Below are 23,078 nucleotides of genomic sequence, written 5' to 3' on the forward strand. Positions count from 1 at the left end.
TTAAGAATGTCTCTTCATTTTTCTCAACCAGTGGTTGACTTAATCCTTGAAATAAGATAGAGTTTTTTTGGCAAAACAACATTTGATGAGCATTTCTTATTTATATTTTATTCCTCTTTAACACAGAGCTTGCAACCTACACAAATACTTTCACAGAAAGTAAGAAACTTCTAAAAGAAAGTTACTGATCTGGTATTAAACAGCTTTCACCCTGAATCCTGTTCTGTTCCTGTATTATTTCAAATTATGAATTTAAGCATTCATTTCACATTTCCCACAGCACATTTGGTATGATTCTGCTACGCCATCTTTACTCCTATTGCCCCCACAAGCAATCTTTATTTATGTTGATGTTTATCTTTTACTGAAAAATGCAGTTAGATACAGTTTATACACCTCTAATCTGGCCATTCAAGAATTTACCCATTATTCACAACCTTACCTGAAGTTCCTAACAAAAGAGCTTTTACACACATTCTCTTAATGATGCTGTTCCTCTTGCATAATCTATTTCACAATGTATGGACTTATTTCATTCTTAATAATTTCTTTCTGATCAGAAGACAATTCAAGTAATGGCACACTAGTAAAAATATAATTATATAAGTTTCCAAAACATTTTCTATTTTTACCTGATTGTTAATAAATATTTAACTGTTTTGTTCACACAAGTTGTTCTTCTCTTTATTTTTTCTCCTCCTCCCTTGGAGGAGTACAGTTTATTTAGAATGTAGCAATGCTTGAGAGCCACTGCCACAGTATTAAGAGACACTAGACAACAACAATTACCTATCTTGGAACATGAATCCTAAAATTGATATGAGTTTCTATCTCCCGTGGCTGGTTGCTATTAGTTATTATTGTACAACTTCAATAGAAAAATTTTGGCTGCCACTGAGATATGCAGCATTTGCACAGACTTCCCAGACACTTGCCCTCTCTCCACATCAAGTTCAATCAGTAGTTTCTTAGCCATGTTCTCAGCTACTGAATATTTTTTGCTGTCCAATAACTTCCCAATGTCCTGCTTTATAATAAGTAGCCCAAAATTATATTGTAACATGTCATATTGCCCAAGGCCTTATTATTTGTCTTACAAGAGATAGCTCTATATATACACCCCTAGGGTGGTATTCTCCGTCTTTGCAGCAGTGCTGCACTGTGAGTTCATATCCAAATAGCAGAGAAACTAAACAAATTGAAAACATTAGAATTTTACTGCTCAAATCTTTGTTCAAGTTTAGCCTCTGGTCCTTGGTGAGATAAATCTCAAGTGGACAGTGAAGTGATATCAGTCTCCAGTTAACATACATTCGCATCATAAAAAACCACACTGTTGGCACTTTATTCCAGAGAGGCCCCGAACTGAGGCAGCACAGAGAGCAAATAGCCTGAAGTTATTAGTGAGGCAGCATGTATTATCTCCTGCTGCACTTCTCTGTGCTCTGCAGTACCCATCCTGTGCATAAATACAGGAGACCATTTCCCCACAATGTCACTCCTGAGCACAATGAACGACTCCACTCGAAGAACCGAACAGGAAGGTTGGAAACAAGTTGAAGCCTTGGACTCATGCAGAAGGTCAAAGCACTTCTTCAGGACCCACTTTATAGGGGCAGTAAGTGATAAGCACTCAGGCTAAACCAGGTCCTTGTCCATCTGAAATTTTGCACAGAACTATGATTCCATGATTCTTTTGTATTAAGTAACATCTAAGTCTATAATGGGAAATAAAGCATATCTCTAGAAAATAAATTCATTTTCCCTGAGCGGGATCAATATACTGCTTTTATTGAAGCAGTGCAATCACTAATTTTACTCTATACCTTAGTGTTAAACATCCTGGCTCTCCTACAGCCACACTGCCTAAACCACTGTAGAGCAGTGAAGGATTTGGTAAGATATTTTTTATTACACTCTCTTAGAAATGCTCTAAACTTTTCTGGACACTACCACAATTACTTTCTTTTTTTTTTTTTTTTCCCCCAGAAGTAGCAGGTAAAGGCAAAACATTTTTTTAAAAGTGAGGGATAGGAAAATGAGAAAAATTTCTTTCCCCAACTAATTTGTAAGTTATCATGATCAAATGTAGAGGAAAAAGAGGAAATACAAGATTACAAATTCATACTGTTTGTCATAATCATTATTATTTACTTTCACCACCTAGAATTTAAATTCATCTAGGAAAGAGTAACAACTTAATGCAAGCTTAATTTACAGCAAGATTAGAAGGGCTCATAAAAGTTGCTTTACGAAGGATCCATTGTTGTATAATCAAGCCAATTTCCAATTTTAAGACAGCCACTGCAAATCTCTCTGAGATCTATCTATGTAACTAGTATTATGCTTATTCTTTTTCAGATTTTTCTCCAATTCAGCCATAACTGATCACATTTGTCAATCAAATACACTTTTCAAAAGGAAGAATGAAAGTCATAGCAAAGTATTCCACTACATTTTTTAATCATCCTCCTACCATTTCTTCCACTGTACAGAGAAAGAACACATGACCAATTCCTTAGCACTTTTACATGCTTACTATCTATGGCAGTAATGCTCATTTCTTAATCACGGGCTGGGCTTCAAAATGCAGTTACCCAGAGCAGCAATGTTGTCACAAGATAATTCACATTCTTCTGGCCAAGAGAGGTAGTATGTGCACAAATCCTCAGTATGGGTGCACAGAAACACACATTCTACATGTTTCTTTACATCTTTTCCATACTATGTAGCATCCTATGCAAATCTGTGGTTATTGAGTAAAGAACTTACAAAACAAAATGTCTTTTTACAGCTTTGCTGCTCTTGCAATGAAATCCAAGGCCTGTGTTGAATAGGATTTGTATGGCACAAATCCCAGTCAGCAGCACTGTTCCAGAATGAGGCAGGGACAAAATGCTCACAACGATTTGGGGGTTGAAGAGAACCTGTGTTTTGACCACTGCAGCCTAGGACATCTCAAAAGCAAGTTTCTGTACAAGGTAAAACTACTCTTTCATTTTGTTTCAGGCTAGAATCAAGCATTCCTCTCTTTGCATACACTATTAGTCTAAAGAAAAAAATAAATGTACACCAATCCACCAAAATGTTACTTGTATGAAAACAAACCGGAAAACAGGAGGTCATGGATATAGCCCAACAGATGAAACACATGGCTGAATGCACCAAATAGTGCTTTAAGAAAAACAATTTCCAAAAGCTACAAGCAGTTTGATCTTTTCTCAATTGGCAACTCTTCCTGCATTAAGATTTTGGTAACTGCTGAAAACTTCTCAGATTTTATCAAAGCACATAGAAGATATGCTACACTGGGACATTATTTTAAATGCCACTTACCTTCTGGCGTAAACTTAAAATGTCCCAACAGATGACAAAATCCTTAGTATGTTTTCAGGGCTGCTAGTGTTAACTAATTTGTGTGTGCTTTAATTAGGCTGTGTTGGCTACATATACACTTGGAATACATTTTCTTCTACATCTGGAGTACCTTTTCTTATCTTTGTCCCACAATAAGAAAAAAAAAAGCCATAGGACATGTCTAAATACTTGAAACCAATTAAAATCTTCTATATTTCTATATAGAAGACTTTTTATACTCTTCCCTGTTCGGGAGAAAAATCTCCTTTGGTACATTCTAACAAAGAATATTTATATAAAAGCTAGAAATATTAAACATCTAAATAAGCTCTGACAAATAGCAAAAATAGCACAGCTCACTGTGCTCTACTAAGAGCAATACAGTACTTTTACAAAGATAAGAATTTACACTTTCACCTGCAGCAGAGAGCTCAGTGCTCAGCACATACATGCTTAAAGCTGTTAGTTAGAAAATTTTAAAATAATACTTACACAAATACTTTTTTTAATTATTTCTCTTTTTACCAGGAACTATTGTGGGACTATTCCTCTGAGTGCCATGTAAGCTTTTCTAGAAACCAGCCTGTTCACACTATCAATTAAACCTTTTTAAACCATTTAGTTCTGCATAAACCCTGGCCTTTCTTTTCCAAGGACAAGGGCGGTCACTGACTCGGGGAGCCTTGACATCACTCCTCTGCCGATCTCTGATTAAGTGGCTGCTATAGAGGGTTAGCAGGTCAAATAGCACTGGAGGAGGAACTAAGAAAAACAGAATGCTGCCTTATTTATTAGTATATGTACCTAAAATAATTTAAATGAAAGCATTTTAAAAAATACTTAATGGAGGTTAAGCAGCTTTTTTAACCTCTGTTCAAATTATTGAATGGCATATTAAAACCAATGGAGCTATAATGTACCTTTTAATGTGACCTGCTACTTGAATAAATTGCATATGTATTTAATTTGAACTAAATCTCTCTGCTTAATATTATGATGAAGGGTAGGTTACCATTACCTATAGTTCCACTTTACCCACCTACTTTTTAAAACAAAAACATTGAAATAAAACTACAGAGCTCCCCGCTTACAATGAACTTTTAAACTCTGTTTAAAAATACGGCACAAAATCTTGAACAAATATGTAGCAAACTGCAAATATCACCTACTTGTAGGGCCAAACTGTAAGCAGTCCTTGTGCAAGCCAGCACAACTCCAACACAGCAAGGCAGGTGAATGCTTTCTAAGACACATGTTTGCCAGCCTCATCAAAGTTTAAGCAACCATCTCTGTGCCTCCTGCCATGCTCAGCTTTATTCATGAAGTGCCCTTCCTGAAGAGCATGCACTCTGCCTTCCAAATCCACATTTTTCATTATGAGGATAGCTGCTGTTCATTACATTATGCCAATTTACCTCTTATTCAAGGATTGGGACATGATTATTCATATATTTTTTCAATATCTAGAAGTAGCCTAACCTTATTTCGGACATGTTGAAACTGCAGTAATAATACAAATTATACAACATCTGAAAACAGAATAAATATTTGGTGGTGATTAGGAAAATAATGCTTCCTTCTCACTCACACAGTTAGGAAGAAATGGAAAAATAATTATAACATATGTCAGAGACATGTCAGACATGAAGCTGTCCAAACACGTTAAAAACTGTTAGAAATTATAAAAAACAAAGCAAAATTTACAACATCAAATCAATTGTCTTCCCGTTTCCTTACCTGGTTTACACTCATCACACCTTCTCCCCTGGCGCTGAGGCAGACAGACACACTGCCCAGAAACGTGGTCACAAGCTGTTCCTGCCAACGTGCCCAGAGCGTCACAGTGGCAGGGCTGGCAGCCACGGGCGTTGCTCATGCTGAGGTTGTACGTCTGCAGCATGCACTGACTGCACCGAAGGCCAGTCACACCAGCTTTGCAAGGACATTGTCCTGTCGATTTGTCACAAAGCAGAGAGCCATTTACTGTCCCTGCCTTGTCGCAGTTACATGGCAGACAGAGGAAGGAGTGACCTTTCTGCACTCTGTGGTACCCATCCAGGCACTCATCGCAGCGCCTTCCCCCTATATTTGGTTTACACACACATTGCCCTGTCCTCACGTCGCACATGGTTCCTAAAATGGACCCTGCGGCATCACATTCACAAGCCTTACAACCAGTTACATCCAGCCCATAAAAGTTGTCCATGCAGGTGTCACAGAGAAGCCCTTTCACTCGTTCTTTACAATTGCACTGTCCGGAGAGAGGGTTGCAGAATTGACTCACTGAGCCATGGCTGTTGCACCAACAAGGCTCACATCCATCTTCATTAGAATATCTGAGAGCTTTAAATCCAAAATTACAGCTATCACACCTCAGGCCTGGAAAGAGAAAAGGAATTAATAAAAAACCCTAAATCTTAAAAGCTATTCATTTCATTTTTAAAAAGTATAAGTATACTACAATGAAATAAAAAAAAAAGGAGGACTGATCCTTCACCAGCATAATTAACAGGAGTGATGAGGCTGCACAAATCAATTGAATAACTGTGGCATCCCAAAAATCTGTTCACTTTTCCAATCTGTTTCAGAAGCAATGCATTTCTGCTGGCCTCTTAATACAATTAAAGATACTTCTGCAAGAGATTCTTTGTAACATTTCTAAGACAAAGCAGAATTAATCTCTTTGTCCCCCAGAACAGCACCTGTTGCACAATCAATGCCTATGTGAACTCTTCACCCTATATTGCAGAAATGCAATATACAGAGAATGGCACTAGGCTCACAATCTGTTCGGATAATAGATTTATATATTGTATTAAAAACATTAAATATATACTGGGACAGCACAGGTTAGACTAACAATAACAAATTATTTGCTTAACACCATACTTCAGTTTTATCATTGATTGTATTTATGTTAGTCTTTATTGTTAGCCCTTACTGAAAGCAGAAAATGTTTTCCATAATCCAAAATGAAATATTTTTATCTAAATGTACGATTTAGTTAACTCCTGCAGTACATGAAAATATCAACTGTTTTGTTCATGCTTCATCCTGTAGTTTTATAAGCTTTGTTTTCAAAATCAATGCTTGCTTTATCCCTGCCCCAGGAGATGGCATTTATATGTTAGTTTATAAAATGTACATTACAAGAAAGCAAACTAGATTATTATACGAAAAATGCAAATTCAGTTACGTATTTTTCCCTTGCAGAGGGAAAATCCTTCACTATGAAGCTGTGACTTAATTGTTTCATATAGGAAAATATAAATATAATCTTCTAGCAAAATACTGCCATCATTTAAAAAAATACAAAACCATACAAAAATACACGTAGCAACTTACATGTAGAAAAATAAAACTAAAAATGGTAGGCAATGAATTATATATATGGATAAAAACTCAAAATCTCCAACAGAAGGCGAGTTCCTTTAACAGTGATGAATGACTCACCTAAGGCATATCATTTAATTTCAATAAGGAAAATAAAAAAGGACCACTATTGCTGCAAATTTTAAAAATAACTGTATTGTTAACAAGAATTATGACTCATTTTGAACTATTAAAATTGGTCTACATGGATTCATATCATATCAGTTTTTAAAATATGCGCAGTGCTTATTTGAATATGCCATACATATTCCTGACAGGTAATCTATTCCTAACGATACTGAGGAAGGCCTACAGGGCATCACATTCAATGTTAACAAGTACAGGGGAGTTAGCACGCTTGGCATTTAATTCACATTCTTCTACCTTTTTATTCTAGATGAATGACCTACTTTAATAAAATTATTGGTGCTAATGTATTTTACTGGTGATAGAATCATCAGTAAGATTTAACAGTTGTGTTAACTCTAACAGTTCATGTTTCATAACATTGCAGTCCATAGTTGCATTTTTCTGTTATTATGTTTGTTTAAATAGATCAAAATGGCAACCGACAGATTGCTCTAAAAACCAATTTAGAAATCCAAAGAGGAAAGTCTCCTGGTAAAGTCTGCTGCACACATTTCAATATACAGAAGCTTATTTACAATTGGTTTGGAAAACAACAAAAAAAGAGAATCTAGTCTGGAAAGAATTAAGTCTTTATCCTGCAAACAAAACACTTGCATAACTACAGCCCCCCATCATAGCTACAGATAAGTACAGAAAGCATAGATCCACACTTCCTTTTTTTTTTAACAACTATTTCAGTGAAAATGAAAACAATTCTTAATGTTTTCATCAAGGGGACAAAATGTAATATGTAGATAACCAAATACGTGAGAACCAGACTGTGAATTTCTTGTCTGCTAAACTGCCACCGAATTAAGAAGTGTTTTCACAGGTTCAAATGTAAAATGCGGGCAACGAATATATAATTAAGAATGCCCTGAAGTACTTTTTCTTGAAGGTAGAAAAAGGATTTGAGATGCACAGAAGTATTCTACTCTTAGCATCCTTTTCATTGTATGAAAAATACAGCATTCCGCAGGAAAAAAGGACTGAAACTGTTCAGGCTTCAATCTGTTTAAAGCTATTTTCATTATTTGTAGTTATTCTACATTTTCTTCTTTCTTCTAATTTCCAAAAGCAACAAAGACAATCTTACAAATGAGTCCACATTCACAAGTAAGGGTATATATAATATCAAATACATTAACATGTACTTGAACATTATTAATGCAACCCAGAACCCGGTTAGGGTGAGGAAAAAACAGATTACTAATTCTGTTAATAACAAAGAAGAGGAATTTTTCTTTTTGAGACACATGTACAGTCTGAGACATGTACAGTTACCATGCAAGGCTCACTTTATCAGGAAATTCTCCTTGCATAATATTCCCATACATCAACATTTCAAAGTGTATTATATATACTGTGTGTTTTGGGCACTTGATAAATTTTGTCCTTATGTGGCTGTGGCTCCCCTCAAATATGCTGGAAGTAATAAATTGCTATAATCAAATCTAATTTCTGAAAAATACCTGTGGGAGTAACAAACAAAAAAGCACGTCTTGTAAAAAAATGATAAATAACACAGAAGGTAGCAGTTTATTATAATCAGCTTGGCATTGAATTACAAAATTAAAATTATGTGGCCCTTGATAACTAACCCTAGCTATGTACATGATCTGTGGAATTATGTTGACTTATTTTGCATTTCATAGGAACAGTTCAAAGAAATATAATAGAAAAAAATTGATAGATTTATCACAAAGGACCCTGTAGCACAGAATATTTTGAGAAAAAAAATCCATTTATTTTGGTCTATTAAGAAAACTAGCATGGAAACTATTTGCTTAGAACTCATTAAGTACAAAACATGTTTAAAAAGTGCTAATTTCCTAGAAGAAACATCTACACAGTAAGCAAATGACATTATTTCTGTGACTTATTAGTATGGATCTATGTAAGCTAACATAGCTATGCCACAAAGAAACTTCTCAAGGGTTGATTAAACTAAGCTTCAAGCTGCAGTTTGATAAAATTATTAAATTAATGATTTTTCAACAGGTAATTTCATTCATTTTTTGCAATCTGCCTTCAGCAAAGAAGCTTTCTATACCTTTAATTTAGAAATCAAGTGTGTTTTATTTCCAGAGAAAACAAGAAAAATGGCTCTGAACTCTTGCATTACACATACCAATAACATTTGCTTTGCACTTGCACTGTCCTGAATTTTGGTGACAGGTAATATCTCCATTGACTGTCCCAGAGGTATTACAGTTACAGGGACTGCAGCCATCAGGGTTTGACTGTTGCAGATTGTAGAATCCTTCCTGGCACTGATTGCATTGTCTGCCAGACACATGTCTCTTACAATTACACTGGCCTCCAATCTAGAAAGATACAAAATATTACAGAATGATGAACATATCTATTTTTAGATGATACATTCATTAGCAACAAGAATGGGAGTATGAATTGGGAGGGAGAGAAAATTTTAAATGGAACAGAAAAAAAAAATAAGCCTGTGAGCATTTTTTAATTTGTTGAGAGAGAGGTAAAAAGAGAAATATTGAACAGAGTGTAACTATTTGACTTTTAAATAGAGTTTAAAAGTCCTGGTCTTTCAAAACAGAAGGGAAAAAGAAGTGAGTAAACAATGCGGCCATATTTGCTATCCGGACAGAAAACCTGCAAAGCATATTCACAAAATTGCATTGTAGATATGACGACTTCTATTAAAATGAAAAATTTTTTCAATCACAGTTACCTTAAAGAACTATCATCTTCAAAGGTCAAGTTTTGAATTTTTTGTTCTGCCCATATGCTTATTAATTTTAGTGAAAATGTTAGTTAAATAAGAATGAAGCAAAATTGAAGGTTTTCATTTTCTATTACTCATCCAAGGTACATTTCCTCTCCCTTTACTGAAGGATGTGATCCAACAGTTCAGCAACTGAAACCCTCTCCCTCTTTTTTTGGTTCAGCTGGGATCCAAACAATTCCACTTCAGTGGGGGTATGTAAATATCCTCACCCTATCCCTAAATGTGTAGCATTGCTATTCAGAAGTAGCTGACACATCCTCTGTTATGCCTGGACCATTGAGTCCCATATCTTGTGCAAGATTAAAGGGCTCCTGAAAAGCTACCTCAATTTCAGACCTCTGAAAGCCAGGAAAAAGCCCAAATCTCTACATTCATCACTTTCCAATATGGTGGGGAAACCAACCACAAGGAAAGGGCAACAGCACAGAGATGGAGAAACAGAGATGTCGGTTAATGCACAAAATAAAAACAATCCCAGGGAGTCAAAGCAACACAGACATGGGAATTGGCAAAAGGTTTGGGAGTCATGATCAAGAAACAAAAACTAACTTTTCTAACTGAAGTGTTCTAGGAAATGCAGAAATAAAGAAACTGTGTTATAAGGAATTTTCTTTGGGTCAGCTTGCTTTTTTCAGAGCAAATATTTAAAATATGAAAAAGTACAATAATTCAAAACCAGTATTCATCTATGACATCAACAACTGTAGGTCAATGTACTTTGCTTTTAATTAGCTACTGAAATAAAAATTTCTCTTAAGAGCTGTTTTTTTCATCTTTAATCCATGAGTCAAGCCAAGCTGAAACAACAGGAGAGACAAAGCTACTGGCAAGTTCCAGTTAAATACATCATCATACCCTCAAATCTAAAATGAAGCTCTAAGCCTTATTAATACTAAATAGAGTATTTCAACATCTAAAAGTAAATTCTCAGTGCAGGAAATATTGAATAAAAGTTAGGAACTCATATACTCCTACCCTTTCCTCATGACAGGATTCTGTAGACCATAAAATCTCTTTAATATGACTTCTTGATAGAGATCTATTACTGATCTATCAGCCTTATTTTTCAGGAAGATGTAGATATTAGAAAGGCAGGACAACAGCAAGTACGAGAAGAGTTAAAAGACCACAATAGCAGAAAACACAGCAACAAGGATTTTCAAGTTAATTCCCTTTTAGACTGGATTTGATCTAGATATTTAGTGTATTATAAGAGACCCAGTCATGCATCACAGCCATTCATCAGAGAACTCACATGTGAAAAGCAACTCTGAGTTTAATCCTAAATGAAGAAAAATACCCAGCTTGATGCCTAACTGTAAAAGAAATTTTTTGTGCTCATGATCGCAGCATACCCAGGTTACACAACAGCACTCAACTCATACCCAAAAAAAACTCTGAAGTTACTCCTAAAGCTACCATAGGAAGGAAAGCATTATATGCAAAATTTCTCCTTAAGTAAGTGAAAGAAAGATCAAAATAGAATAGCTAAATAAGAGAGGATAGCCACCACCACATTTTAAAAACTACAATACAGCAACACAAAAATGAGCATTTAACAAGCAACATGTCTAAAGTATGAAGGAAAAAAAAATTGAATTTCAGAAACAAAGGAAGACTACCAGAGAATCAGGGCAATAAATAATTAAGTGATATGATTAGCAGATTCACAGTGGACATTGGAACACTTCACTAAAAGAGAAGTGCAACATAAGTAATAGGCTATCCAGAGGGGATGTGGAATCTCTATTCCTAGAGGTATCAAGATTTATCCAGACAAAATCATGACTGACTGGATATAGCACTGACAACAACTCTGCTTGGAGGAGAGCAGATGACCAACTAATGCTTTTATGATTATGTGTAGTATTCAGGAAAGAGAACCACAGCAGAGATTGCAAAGGAAGTCTTCCACAGCTCTTCACTATGAAAGAGGTGCTACCTTTCTATATCAGGAATGATTTTTAAGACTGATTTAAATCCAAAGAAGTCAGAAGAAAAATATTTTAGCAAAATCTCATCTGTTGAAAAGTGACTGCACATGAGACTCAAGTTCTAGATGAAAAAAAATAACATTACTGAAATACTTAATAATTTCTTAAATCCACACCAGTAAAAGAGCACTAAAATTACATCATTCTCCTTAAAAGGCTGTGAGGAAATTTCTGAGATCTACATTCTAGTAGGTTTTTTTCTTATTGTATTATTATTGTACATTCTATTAGAAATGTAAACTCTATATTGGAAAAGATTGGTACTTTTTTCCCAAACAGAAATCATGCTACATGATACTACTGCATTTCTTTAAGTCAGCAATATCTTAATATATCACATACACTGAACCAAATGGATGACCAAAAATTCAAATTAATTCCTACATCAAGAAGAACAAACTTAATGCCTGGGAAAAACCAACACTGACTACAGGTAGACAGTGGTACATTCAAAATTAGCTATTACCACTCAAGAAAGAAGCTATTAAAGCTGCTCCATTTCCCCTACAAATCATTTGGAAGCTCTGAAGCAGTTAAAAAGGCAACAGGAATACTTTGATTATCAATAAAAGAACTGAAAATTACACGGCAAATCTCATTGTGTCACAAAAATCTGGTTTTTATCAACATTTTACGAAATTTGTGTATTGGGTTACCTTCTGTAAAATAAAAGAGGTCACAGAGTGAGTAGAATAAGCAGAGATAAAAATGAAAAGAGACTAAAGACTATACAGTTTGGAAATAAAGGATCAAAATGAAGGGAATACGTGGCTACAAAACCATGAGTGTCTTACAGAATGAATACTCTTTTTTTTAATAAAGTTATAAGACAGAACACCCAGGAAATTATAATAAAGTAAACTTAAAGGAGTTACTTGCTTAAAAAATTTAGTTGGATTAATTCCATATGTGGACACCAAACATGTGGCTACTCAGATGAAAATCCTGAGTTTAGCTCAGGTTGCCCTAAACCCATGAATAACTAAAATCTAGACAAGCACATCACAGCAGGATCATGCTTCTGGAAATCAGAGAAGATACTGTGCTAGATAAGTCTTATTTCATACATCAGAGCTGTTCTAATCCTGAATACCTGAAAACCCATGGCTAATTGTGAGCAAAGGAGAGGTTTTTCCAGATGCCACAAGTGAAACATGTAGATTACTAAGTGCTAAAAGAAGCAAAGAATACCACGATCTTCAGCATAATTTTGTGTCAATCTATTACAAGGAGCAGTAATTTTCATCACGCACACTTGCAGAAAATGTACATCCCCAAATTTTATCATAACAGGGTAAAAAAATGATGCTTGGAGAATAGCTATCAATCTTCAAATGAGTGAGAAATGTCTGGCCAACTAAAAAATTTAAATTTTATCCAAGAACCAGCCAACAAAACCATTTGCAGATCTCCCTATAAAAAGAATATTTGGGCTTAATCTGGGGAGAATTGGATTTAAAAAACAGAAATATAGAAAAACAGTATCTTTAATTTCTCTGTACAGACACAGAAGTACCAAAATAATCTCTGCAAGGCTTTGGCAATGAATCTTGTTTCAAAGAAGCTGAACAAGCTGATAAATGTTTATAATGCTACAGAAATAAGTGTACCACAGGTTATAACATGGAAATCTACATCAAAATGGGGAGAACAAACTATTTCAATAACTACATAAAAATCCAAGTGAATTACAAAGGAAAAAGGCTATTTTTGTATCATTATTATTTCTGTAAATCTAGCTTACTGTGGAAACTATGGTAGCATTGAAAATATTGGTAGCAATGAATATTTAAAGGGTTCGTTAACCAGAATTTCACCAGTTGGTCAGTGAAGATATTACTGAAACTTTCCCCCTTCCCCAATTCAAGTGTTATCTGCCATTTAAAGAAAAATATTTCAATTTTCTATGACCAGTGCTGGTTATAGAAGAGCAGAAAGGAATCTATTCTCCTGTTACTTATGCCTGAGAAGCCTGGTCCTGACCCAAATAGTCAGCAGACACAAACAGACAGTGTATTAACACGACCATCTTGTACTAAACCACTGATGGAAAATATCTGACTGGATTGTTCACTCTCAAAATTAACCTGGCCAAGCATTACTACCAAGTGGTGGTGTGTCTTGGGACCTCATAACTACAATTGTTATTTGATATAGAAAATCACTGATGCTGAGTTCACATGTATCCCTTGTGTCATTTATAATTTATGGGCAAAATACACATTATTCTTATATCCTCGAGTGTAAACAGTTACAAACGGTATGCCAGCAAACTTCTCCTGTCTAAACCACAGCTGCAGACTTGTTCCTAATCAGGAATCCAACTACTTAATGTTTCTGAATTTTAGGTATACTGAGCAGTTCACCTGCTTTAGACCCTTATACTACCGCTCTTTAAGTGGGGGACACTTTAACACATTACATCTAGAATGACAAATTCAAAGTGAAGCCTGTTCAGCAACCCTTCTGCTACTAGACTGATACATGGACTTGAAAAGAGTTTTAACACCCAGGACAAAGGGTGACATATTCCAAAGAATTGCCTTAATTGTTCACTAGAGTACAGCAAACTGCTTAGCCATAGCACTCACCTAGTAGATAATCAACACGTACATATCATAGTATCAGAAATGTAACTTCTGACTATTTAAACTCTTGTTGGCCATACATATTGTTATACTATAAAATGCAATTTGCTGGAAAAAATCATTTGCCTAAGCCTTTCTGAAAGTTAAAATCAACTCTTTTGTCTTGGATATGCTTGTAATTTCAAATTGTTATTTTTTGGTGTCTGTAATAGAAGCAACATAGTGTCAAAAACATGTAATCAGAAAGTCTCTCCAGTTCTGGACAATAATGCAATATGAGGCTGGATTTTAATAAATAAAAAAATAACTTTCTTTTTCCAAAGTTAACTTCTGGTTTTGAAGCCCAAAAACTCCTGAAAAAAAAAAAAAATTTTATAATTGGCAAAGTCATTACTAATATCAATTATTTACTCTCTACCACAGCCGAAGCAGCTTCCCTTGACCAACTCCAAGTGTCAGGGTGTTGCAAGACTCAGCAGTGTATTTAGGTCTGGCATGAAATTCTTTCTGTTCATCCTGCCATCACCAATTTTGCAATTGACTGGTACCAGTCTCAATGTTCTGCCTTTCTGATATAAATGCTAATCATATATTTCTCACTATCTTCTTACTTGAGGCAAATCTGGCAAGGACCCCAGTATCCAGTTGTCTGCCATCTCAGGAAGGGGGAGCAAGGGGGTTGAGGACTTTTCTTTTCTTCTCCTTTCCTCCAGTTTAGGAAATGAGAACAGTACAGTGTGCTGGCTCACACACATAGGTTAATGGTCTGACACCAAATACCTGAGAGTATTCTCAGGATGTCGGCTTTGGGAACTGAAAATTGAATAAGCAGCAATAATGAAGTTCCTTTGCACTCCCCTGATATCTCTTCTTGTCATCACATATGATGACTTTCAAAAGTCAGTAGCTTTCCACTACTTTTGCTCAAAACATAAAATGAGGCATTTACCCTCTGCCCACAACACTCCAAGGGGTGGGAGTGGACCAAATCACATAAATAAACTCTTGCAGAAAACCAGCATTTCTACTGTATAAAATCAGAAATAAAGCCATAGGATTAATGAGCATTAAAAAGCTAATTTTCCCTCATTTTAGCGATAAAGTTAAAGGCCTCCCATCAAGGGAAACCCAGATTCAGAATACACAGTGTTTGATAACCTGATTTTTTATGGACTCCACCATGCAAAATATTTTTCACTGACACATCTGCCTTCTTTACATTTCTTATTCTCTTTGGTACATCTGTTGACTGAAATCCCCTTGATGAATTGCTTTAACCTGTGTTCTTTCCCTCGCAACACATATTCAATTTATTTATTTATTGTCAATCACAATAAACAGGTTGAAATCCGTGTAAATAGATAAATGAAAATGGAAAGGCTCATCCTAATTTTAGATAAAACAATTATCTCAGAAGTGAAAATAGAAATACTATTTTCATTTTGTGCATATATATATACATATATAATTTTTAAAAAACAGTATTTATTGAGTGTGCAGCAAGGTGAAATCTGAAGTCTCTTCAGACAGTTACTCAGAAGTACTGGAATATGCTTTCATGTGACTCTTCAGAGAAAACAGTAAGTAGCATTTTGTTCATTTTCTTGCCTTAGAGTTTTCTTGTAAGATGAGACAATACAGCTGCCGCCTTGACAGAAGAAAATCAAGTCTTTGCAACTCTGAACAATATTCTCTGCAGTAAAACACAGTTTCCTCACAACCAGAAGTACATGATACGTATTTATTTGGATGTTAAGGGTAATTTTTTAAAAATCAGCAAAAGCTGAGTGAGATAACTAAAGATAACTAGGTAAAGGCAACAGCAGCACTTTCAAGTTTCTCTAAAAAGAAATGCCCAGGAAAAGAGTGCTTTTTCCCCCAGCATTAAATATGACAACTATAACAGAATCACGAAAGGACCACAAGCTGCCATTCTTGATAGAATATGTAAGCATTTGTAGAGCAGTCTGGGTAAAAAGCAGTACAGGAAAATGAGTAAATGGTTTTGGTATGAGAGCCAGAAAACATTAATCTCCAACTACAGCAAGAATGATTACATCAGCAGTATTCTGGTAGAACTTTCTCAGGTGTCAATTGTTAGGGAGAAAGGAGGAAGGCAGCCAGTTTTTCTTTCACTCTCCTAAGGCTCAAGCACCTGTAACAGTTCATCTGGACTTTCTGATTTTTTGAAATATTTCATGACAAATGCTCACAAAGACAACACAACCATCTTTTCTACAATGACTAAACATCTATAACCAGCACAGAAGTGGACAAATTTTATCAGGCTGCAGCAATTCTCACTTGTACTCACCAGTCTTAAAAGAAAACCTCATTCTGCAAAAATACCTAACAATCTGCTTGCAGGTGCACTGCTACACCACTCCTAAAATTCTACTTGTCACTAATTCTACTTGTCTAAGCCATAAAGTCACAATTTTAAAGTTTTACTATGATGATTTGCACTTCAAAATACAAAGCCTGTATTTTAAAACATAAAGTCTACCCAGGTCTGTTAGTGGATGTGATCTTCAGTGGTAAGAAAAGTGAGAAACACTGCAAGGGAGAAATTATCTTTATCTACATGCATTTCTCACCAAGGGCAGAGTGCATATGTAACAGAAGAGGCAAAAAGTTTTCATGATCAGTGCAAAGAACTGAGATGGGAGCAACTGTGTTGCAGTCAGCTCTTCTACACACCTTGCAAACTATCAGCATGAATAATACTTCATTTGATGAGTGAATGTTCTTTCTGTGTGATTCGATAGATGAGACTGCTTTGTGATTCAATGGATTAATTTTGGAACTCTGTACCTCTTGGAACTTAGAGACTAAAGTGGCACTTTGCACAAAGAAAAAAATGTTGATGATCTGAAGAAAGTGATGATTTATGCAGTAAAAGTGTATTCTGCCCCATTTTTGGCAAATTTCCTTGAAAATTATCAATGTGATGTGACAATTAATTTTCATGAGTAGGGTCCTTATTCCTTATGATTCCATCTTCCAGGTCAAATTTGAAAACACTTCCTCCAATGATGCCTTCCTATTTCATGTAATTCATTTCAGCCTTTAGTCCCCAGCCTTATTAATCTATTCTTTAATGCCTCTCAATCATTTCTCCCCGCTCTGCTTCTAGTGCAGCAATTGATGCTTTATTGAGCAATAGTCTCCCCCATTTTTCCCATTTTATCTCTCTGTTCATACTTTCATAGTCAGGCATCATCAACATTCTTGTATATTCAAGTATAAAGCACTGATTTCTGTAAACTACTGTTACTCTGATTACTAATCGCAGTTAAAGCTGATTTAGGTTAACATTTCACCACAAACCCTGGATACATAAATTAGAATTTGCTTTCATTCCTCCATGTCTTGAAAAATAATTCTAACATGATACCTGTGTTTTGCAAGCTTTTTTTTTTCCACTTCTATGTCACTGGCAGAGTGTGTTACTTCAGAAGACTGAAAATTATAAAAGAATTTCTCTTTATAATACAGCAGACTATTTTAAAAAACATATTTTGCTATATTTGTATGTCACACAGAATATGTACCAATGCATGAGTCCTGTGAGGGGCACTGAGACCAAAATGGGCACATATCTGTACATCTATGATGGTAACTGAGGATGAAAATACAGTAAGATCCACAAGAGTTCACTGTAAAATAAAATTCAATGACAAGAGACATATGACGAAAAAAGCCAGAGATTACTTTACAAATAGAAGTGTTGAAAAAAGAAGAGATAGGAGAAGTGGTAACAAGCCGAAGAAGTTCTATCACACACAAAGAATAAGTTCTACCTTTACAATAAATTTCAAAACAATTATTTCTTCCCTATTTCCAACAAAATTTAGATTTTGGCAATGGACAGGATACATGTGAACAGAATACAAACCACAACACATCTTTAGTATATGTTCAAGATTTTAATCACTTTTCCTGGCTTTTTTTCCAACATGCATGTTTTAAAAGTTACAGATAGATTTATTATTGGACTAGACAGCTTGCATGACAATGAAATCCATTGACTTTAAAAGCATAGCTGACGGTGCTCTCTTCTCAGCATCACTTTGCGGGTTTCTTTTATTTTTAATGGACTTCATAAATTAAAAGGGAGATCAATCCTTGTCTTATTATAGGGAAAAGTAGCTTAATTTTAGTTCTAGTTCAGGCTCAGCTTATTGCCTGAACTTTCAAAACCTTTTAGAATCTTTAAGACAGTACCAAGACTTCAAAAACACTCAAAACCTAGATGTTTTAACATTACTGAGTGCAGAGATAGCATCCCAAAACTACTATTTATACAAGGGCTTTTATGTCTGTTGTTGATCTAGATGAGTAAGTCTTCAGCAGTACCTCTCAAATTCCTCTCTGTTTTCTCAGCTTTTAAATGTCTGGTGTTAGTCAATGATCATTTTGAAAAGGCTGGACTTCAGCATTTTTTTAATATAGACTAGTTATCATCTGAATATACTTTGTAAAATCTTATGGCCGTCTACCCAGCTGATTGAAACATTTTCTCTTTTTCTCTATTAGGACTACTTACCTTATCACACAGGAGGCTCTTATTTTTGGTGCCTGTTGCGTTACAGTTGCAGGGTTTGCAAACATCAGTGGCTGAAAGATCTGTACCTGCTTGTCTGTAATGGAAATCCTTGCACAGCTCACAGTTCCTTCCTGCATGAAAGAAAGGTTATGCATTATGGCTTCCAATTCATTAAAATTAGCTGTATAATTCAAAATTAAAGACTATTCCTTTGAGAGAATTCTATAATTTTCAGGACGTCCATTTTAATGCACCTTTCATCTCTACCTGCCAATTTAGTGATCCAGAGCATATGAAACAATGAACCTGTTACAAACTATGTTTTACTCCATTAAACTTCCATCTGTTATATAATACCACACTTACATAAAAGCTGTGCAACGCAAATGCCTATACTTTTTTTTTTGAAAAATTGAACCTGAAACTTTTCTTTTTTATCTTTACTAGATTAAGCCAAGAAAACTGAAATAGAAGAGAATTTTTTAAGTATTCAAATGTACTACCTACATTGAATAAAGAGATGTATTCAATAAGCATGAAACTGACATTAGAGAAAAATTTGACAACCTTTTTAGATATTGTCTGTTAAACTGGTCCAATAAGATTATATTTTGAATTTAAATGCTCCAGCACATGTAATGGGAATAGCCTTGAAACCATATATTTTAATTATTTATTTGAATGTGTTTTGCATGAAAGTTTTTATACAAGATTGGATTAAATTTTACAGAATTTTCCCTGGCTTAAATGTTGACACCACATGAGAATTTATTGGACTGTTAGCCATAGAGCATTACTAATTTCAGCTGACAAAAGACTTAGTCAAAAAGGAACCGTAAAATAAACGGTCCTTTCTCTTTGACTTACCAGCTGTGTTGTGCTGACAGTTATCACAAACGCCACCACCGCCTTGGTGGTATTCCTGAGGAAAAGGATCCATTGCTAAGTCATAGTGGCAGCTTTCTGCATGGCCATAACACTGACATGGTTTGCAATTATAGGCATGAACTTGGTCACCTGGACGGAAAGGCTTGTCATTGTACAATGGCAAACAGCGATCACACTGAAATTAATCAGAAATAAAAGAAAATGCTGCTTCTTGGACATGAATATTTCTTCACCTCACAAGTTTACTAATATAATCTCTATGTTCATATTTTTGTCTATCTGTTTTCCCCAATTTAAATGTCAATATTATTTTGCTTGGTAAAAAAAGTGAGAAAGCACAAAGGGAAATAACAAACCCAACATTTTAATAATTATTATAACATTTTAAAATCATTTTTAAAACAGTAAAACCATGGAAAGTGAGCAGAAGAACAACATTTTAAGAATTTAGACACTCAACACAGGCTAATGTCCTGAGATTCCAATTCACTTAAAACTTTAGAGATGCAAAATGGTGCTTGGTATGTTTATGGCACAGAAGACAATCACCTAATCCATCAATCTGGAAGCATTTTAAACAATGAGCGTTCTTGTAGTTTCTAATGTTGTAATAACTGTAGTTTGTACTACAATCATCTGACCTTGTGAGTGAAACAAAAGAAACAAAATATATTGCAACCATAACTTCTGTCTTTCAGAAGGAATTCAAATGCTTCAAAATAAGTTGCTTCTGTTACATATTCAGGCAACTATTTTCTTTTTTGGGTAACTTCCTTCTTGATCTTGAGAAGCATGCTCATCTTTCTTTATGGTTGTTATTCCAAGGATCATTATAACTATTTGTTACTTTTTAGTATGTGTATATCACCTATACACTGAAAACTAGGAAACTGTATTGAAGTATCTAAACTGTTTCACTCACAGCTGGTGCTGGGAGAGCATCATTTGTGTGTAAAACAATGTGAATTAAAACCCATAAGCTTAAGATACTCCAACAATTGCAGATCAGTCACAAACTATAACAAAAGACACTTGGGAGAGAAAATTAAATCACAAGAATTTATCTATTGAAATTTTGTTTGAATATACTAAATAAAAAGTAAGCAATAAGATAGCAATAATAACTGCACCTTTTTCTAATCTGTTAAAAACAAACCAAAACCACACAATATCACCACAGTGAGAGAAAAAAAGGAGTTTTCAGGATGAAAATTAGCAGGGTTTCACTCGAGACCTTGAACTCAGGCCTTTGTTTATCAGACAATCAGTGCCTAATTGTGATTATCTCACTTTAAGTGCACTAAGGGCAACACCTTGACCATAACTCTTCACAAGTTACATAGCTCTAACTTATTCAAGTCCTTCCCTCATTTACATCCATGTCCCCTCTCTCTCCGCAATGAGAAGCATCAGCATTACACAGCACCCAACAACATGAGACAAGAGGGTTCATTCAGGCATGGCACAACTTGGGAAGCACAACAAAGAAACAAGCTACCAGCCAAGCTATCCAGCTTATGTAGCTCCCTCCTCCCAGCATGTCCTCACAGCATATATCCAATATGGATATACATCCTCCTTGAAAGGAAAACAGTGCAGGAATAGTTACCAGCCTGCCAGCCCTGAGTTTCCATTTGTGCATGGCCAGCCACAAAGCAGCTGAAAGCATTCATCATCTCTTTTCAGATTTAATCTTGGATCAGTTACTTATGCACACCTGTGCTTGCATCTATTGTTAAATGACACACAAGCACGAAGGAGTATGAGAAAAAGATGGCATCTGATTACATAGCAAGAAGCCTCTTTGAAACATCTCTTGTTGTGTGACTTTTAAAACTTTGACAAAACTTTTAAAAATAGTAGAATTACTAGGTTTGGAAAGGACATTTTGGAAAATACCTGATCTTTTGGAAAAGATCATCAAGTTCAACTATTAACCCAACACTGCCAGGTTCACCACTAAACCACATCCCTGAAAGCCACATCTACACATTTTCAAAGATTTCCAGGGACAGTGATTCCATCACTTTCTCTGGGTAGCCTGCTCCAATCCCTGGCAACCCTTTCAACTGAAGCCATTTTTCCTAATATCCAATCTAAACCTTCTCTAGCCCAATTTGAGATTCTTTCCTCTTATTCTTCACTTGTTACCTGGGAGAAGATATTGACTTCCCCTGCCTACAACCTCCTTAGCAAAAAAGCAGTCATTCAGAAGTTGGCAATGAGTGTGAAATGTTTGTTTTTCTAGCAGTTGTCACACCTGCATGCAATAAAAATGGGCACTGGACCCCCAAGTCACCCTGCTGTTTGTCACACCTTTATTAGGTTAAGAATTGCATTTAACTTCCAGACCTCCAGGGCTGAACTTTCACATTTGGTAGCACTATGATGTACATGTTGCCATCTTCAGATCTTCTTTCACCAAATCTAAACTCTGCATTTATCCAAAGCATAGTAGTTGAGAATTGCAAATCAAGAGATTTGGGATCTGGTTCTTGGCAACCACATGGAAAATGAATATTTCCAAGAAGCCCATGGCAAGGTCTAGGAGTATATTTACAAAGGATGTTAATGCTTAACAAAACCAACATTCCTCTGTAACTGTAACACACAGAAACATGCAGATGTCCTTATTCTCAGTTACATCTAGGCCCCTCAGAAAACATCTTAAATATATGGTTTTCCCTATGGCCAATAACAAACATGCCTTCTTATATATAGTATCTGAACTTTTCACCATCTGTGAAAAGTTTCCTGAGAAAACACAACATGGAGCCTGGTGGCCAAAATACCACTCCTAACTTGGCCCAATTCATTAGTCTAAAACTATGATAAAAAACTGATTTCCAACAAGGCATTCAAGTTTTTTTTTTACTAAATATATTATTAAAATTTTAAAAGCACACTCCTATAAGCACTGTTTTTTCTCTCTTAATATTTATACTGGAAGAAGAAAAATAACCATTATGCTAAAATTTATGACAGAGAATCCTGTATATAACTAGTGTAAAAATGGAAAAATACATCACTCAAAGCATGCTTATGGTATCACCAGTGACTTGAGCCTAAGCCTTTATATGCCAAGTTCATTTTCAGGCCCTAAGAATTCTGTGGACAGTAGCTCTGAAGAAACAGTTAACCAATATCCAAAGAAATACTTCAGACATCAACAGTAAAAATACTTTAAAACTTGCAATCAGTTATGATTACCTAGAACCTTTTATTCCAACACTTATTTAAATATACTGCTGCTTGCCTCTCAGTGGCATTCTTTTATATATATATATATATATATATATATATATATATATATATATATGATTTTATGTGGAATTAATTCCTTTTTGTAACCTATGTAGGAGTTTACAGCCCACTCTGAAAGCTCAGTTGCAATAAACAGTGTACATACACACCTATAGTACTTATACATAAGCTTCTGT

The 23,078-nt window shown here is 35.2% G+C and overlaps 1 protein-coding gene across 7 annotated transcripts in view; it reads right to left on the bottom strand.

Annotated features, from left to right (window-relative positions):
- Positions 1–23,078, bottom strand: part of USH2A (usherin) — a 374,988-nt gene that overhangs the window by 305,143 nt on the left and 46,767 nt on the right. For all 7 annotated transcript variants that reach the window (XR_005256607.1, XR_005256606.1, XR_005256608.1 and 4 more), the window contains exons 10-13: positions 19,618–19,813; positions 18,751–18,881; positions 8,990–9,185; positions 5,095–5,736 (exon numbers count right to left, since the gene is read on the bottom strand). Coding sequence is in view for 3 of the 7 variants with exons in the window: in XM_038134130.1 (XP_037990058.1) it covers positions 5,095–5,736; positions 8,990–9,185; positions 18,751–18,881; positions 19,618–19,813 (1,165 nt within the window). In the remaining 4 variants the exon portion in view is untranslated. The remainder of the gene's footprint in view (positions 1–5,094; positions 5,737–8,989; positions 9,186–18,750; positions 18,882–19,617; positions 19,814–23,078) is intronic.

The sequence above is a fragment of the Motacilla alba genome, chromosome 3 (assembly GCF_015832195.1).
Source record: "Motacilla alba alba isolate MOTALB_02 chromosome 3, Motacilla_alba_V1.0_pri, whole genome shotgun sequence".
In the NCBI taxonomy this organism is placed as follows: domain Eukaryota; kingdom Metazoa; phylum Chordata; class Aves; order Passeriformes; family Motacillidae; genus Motacilla; species Motacilla alba.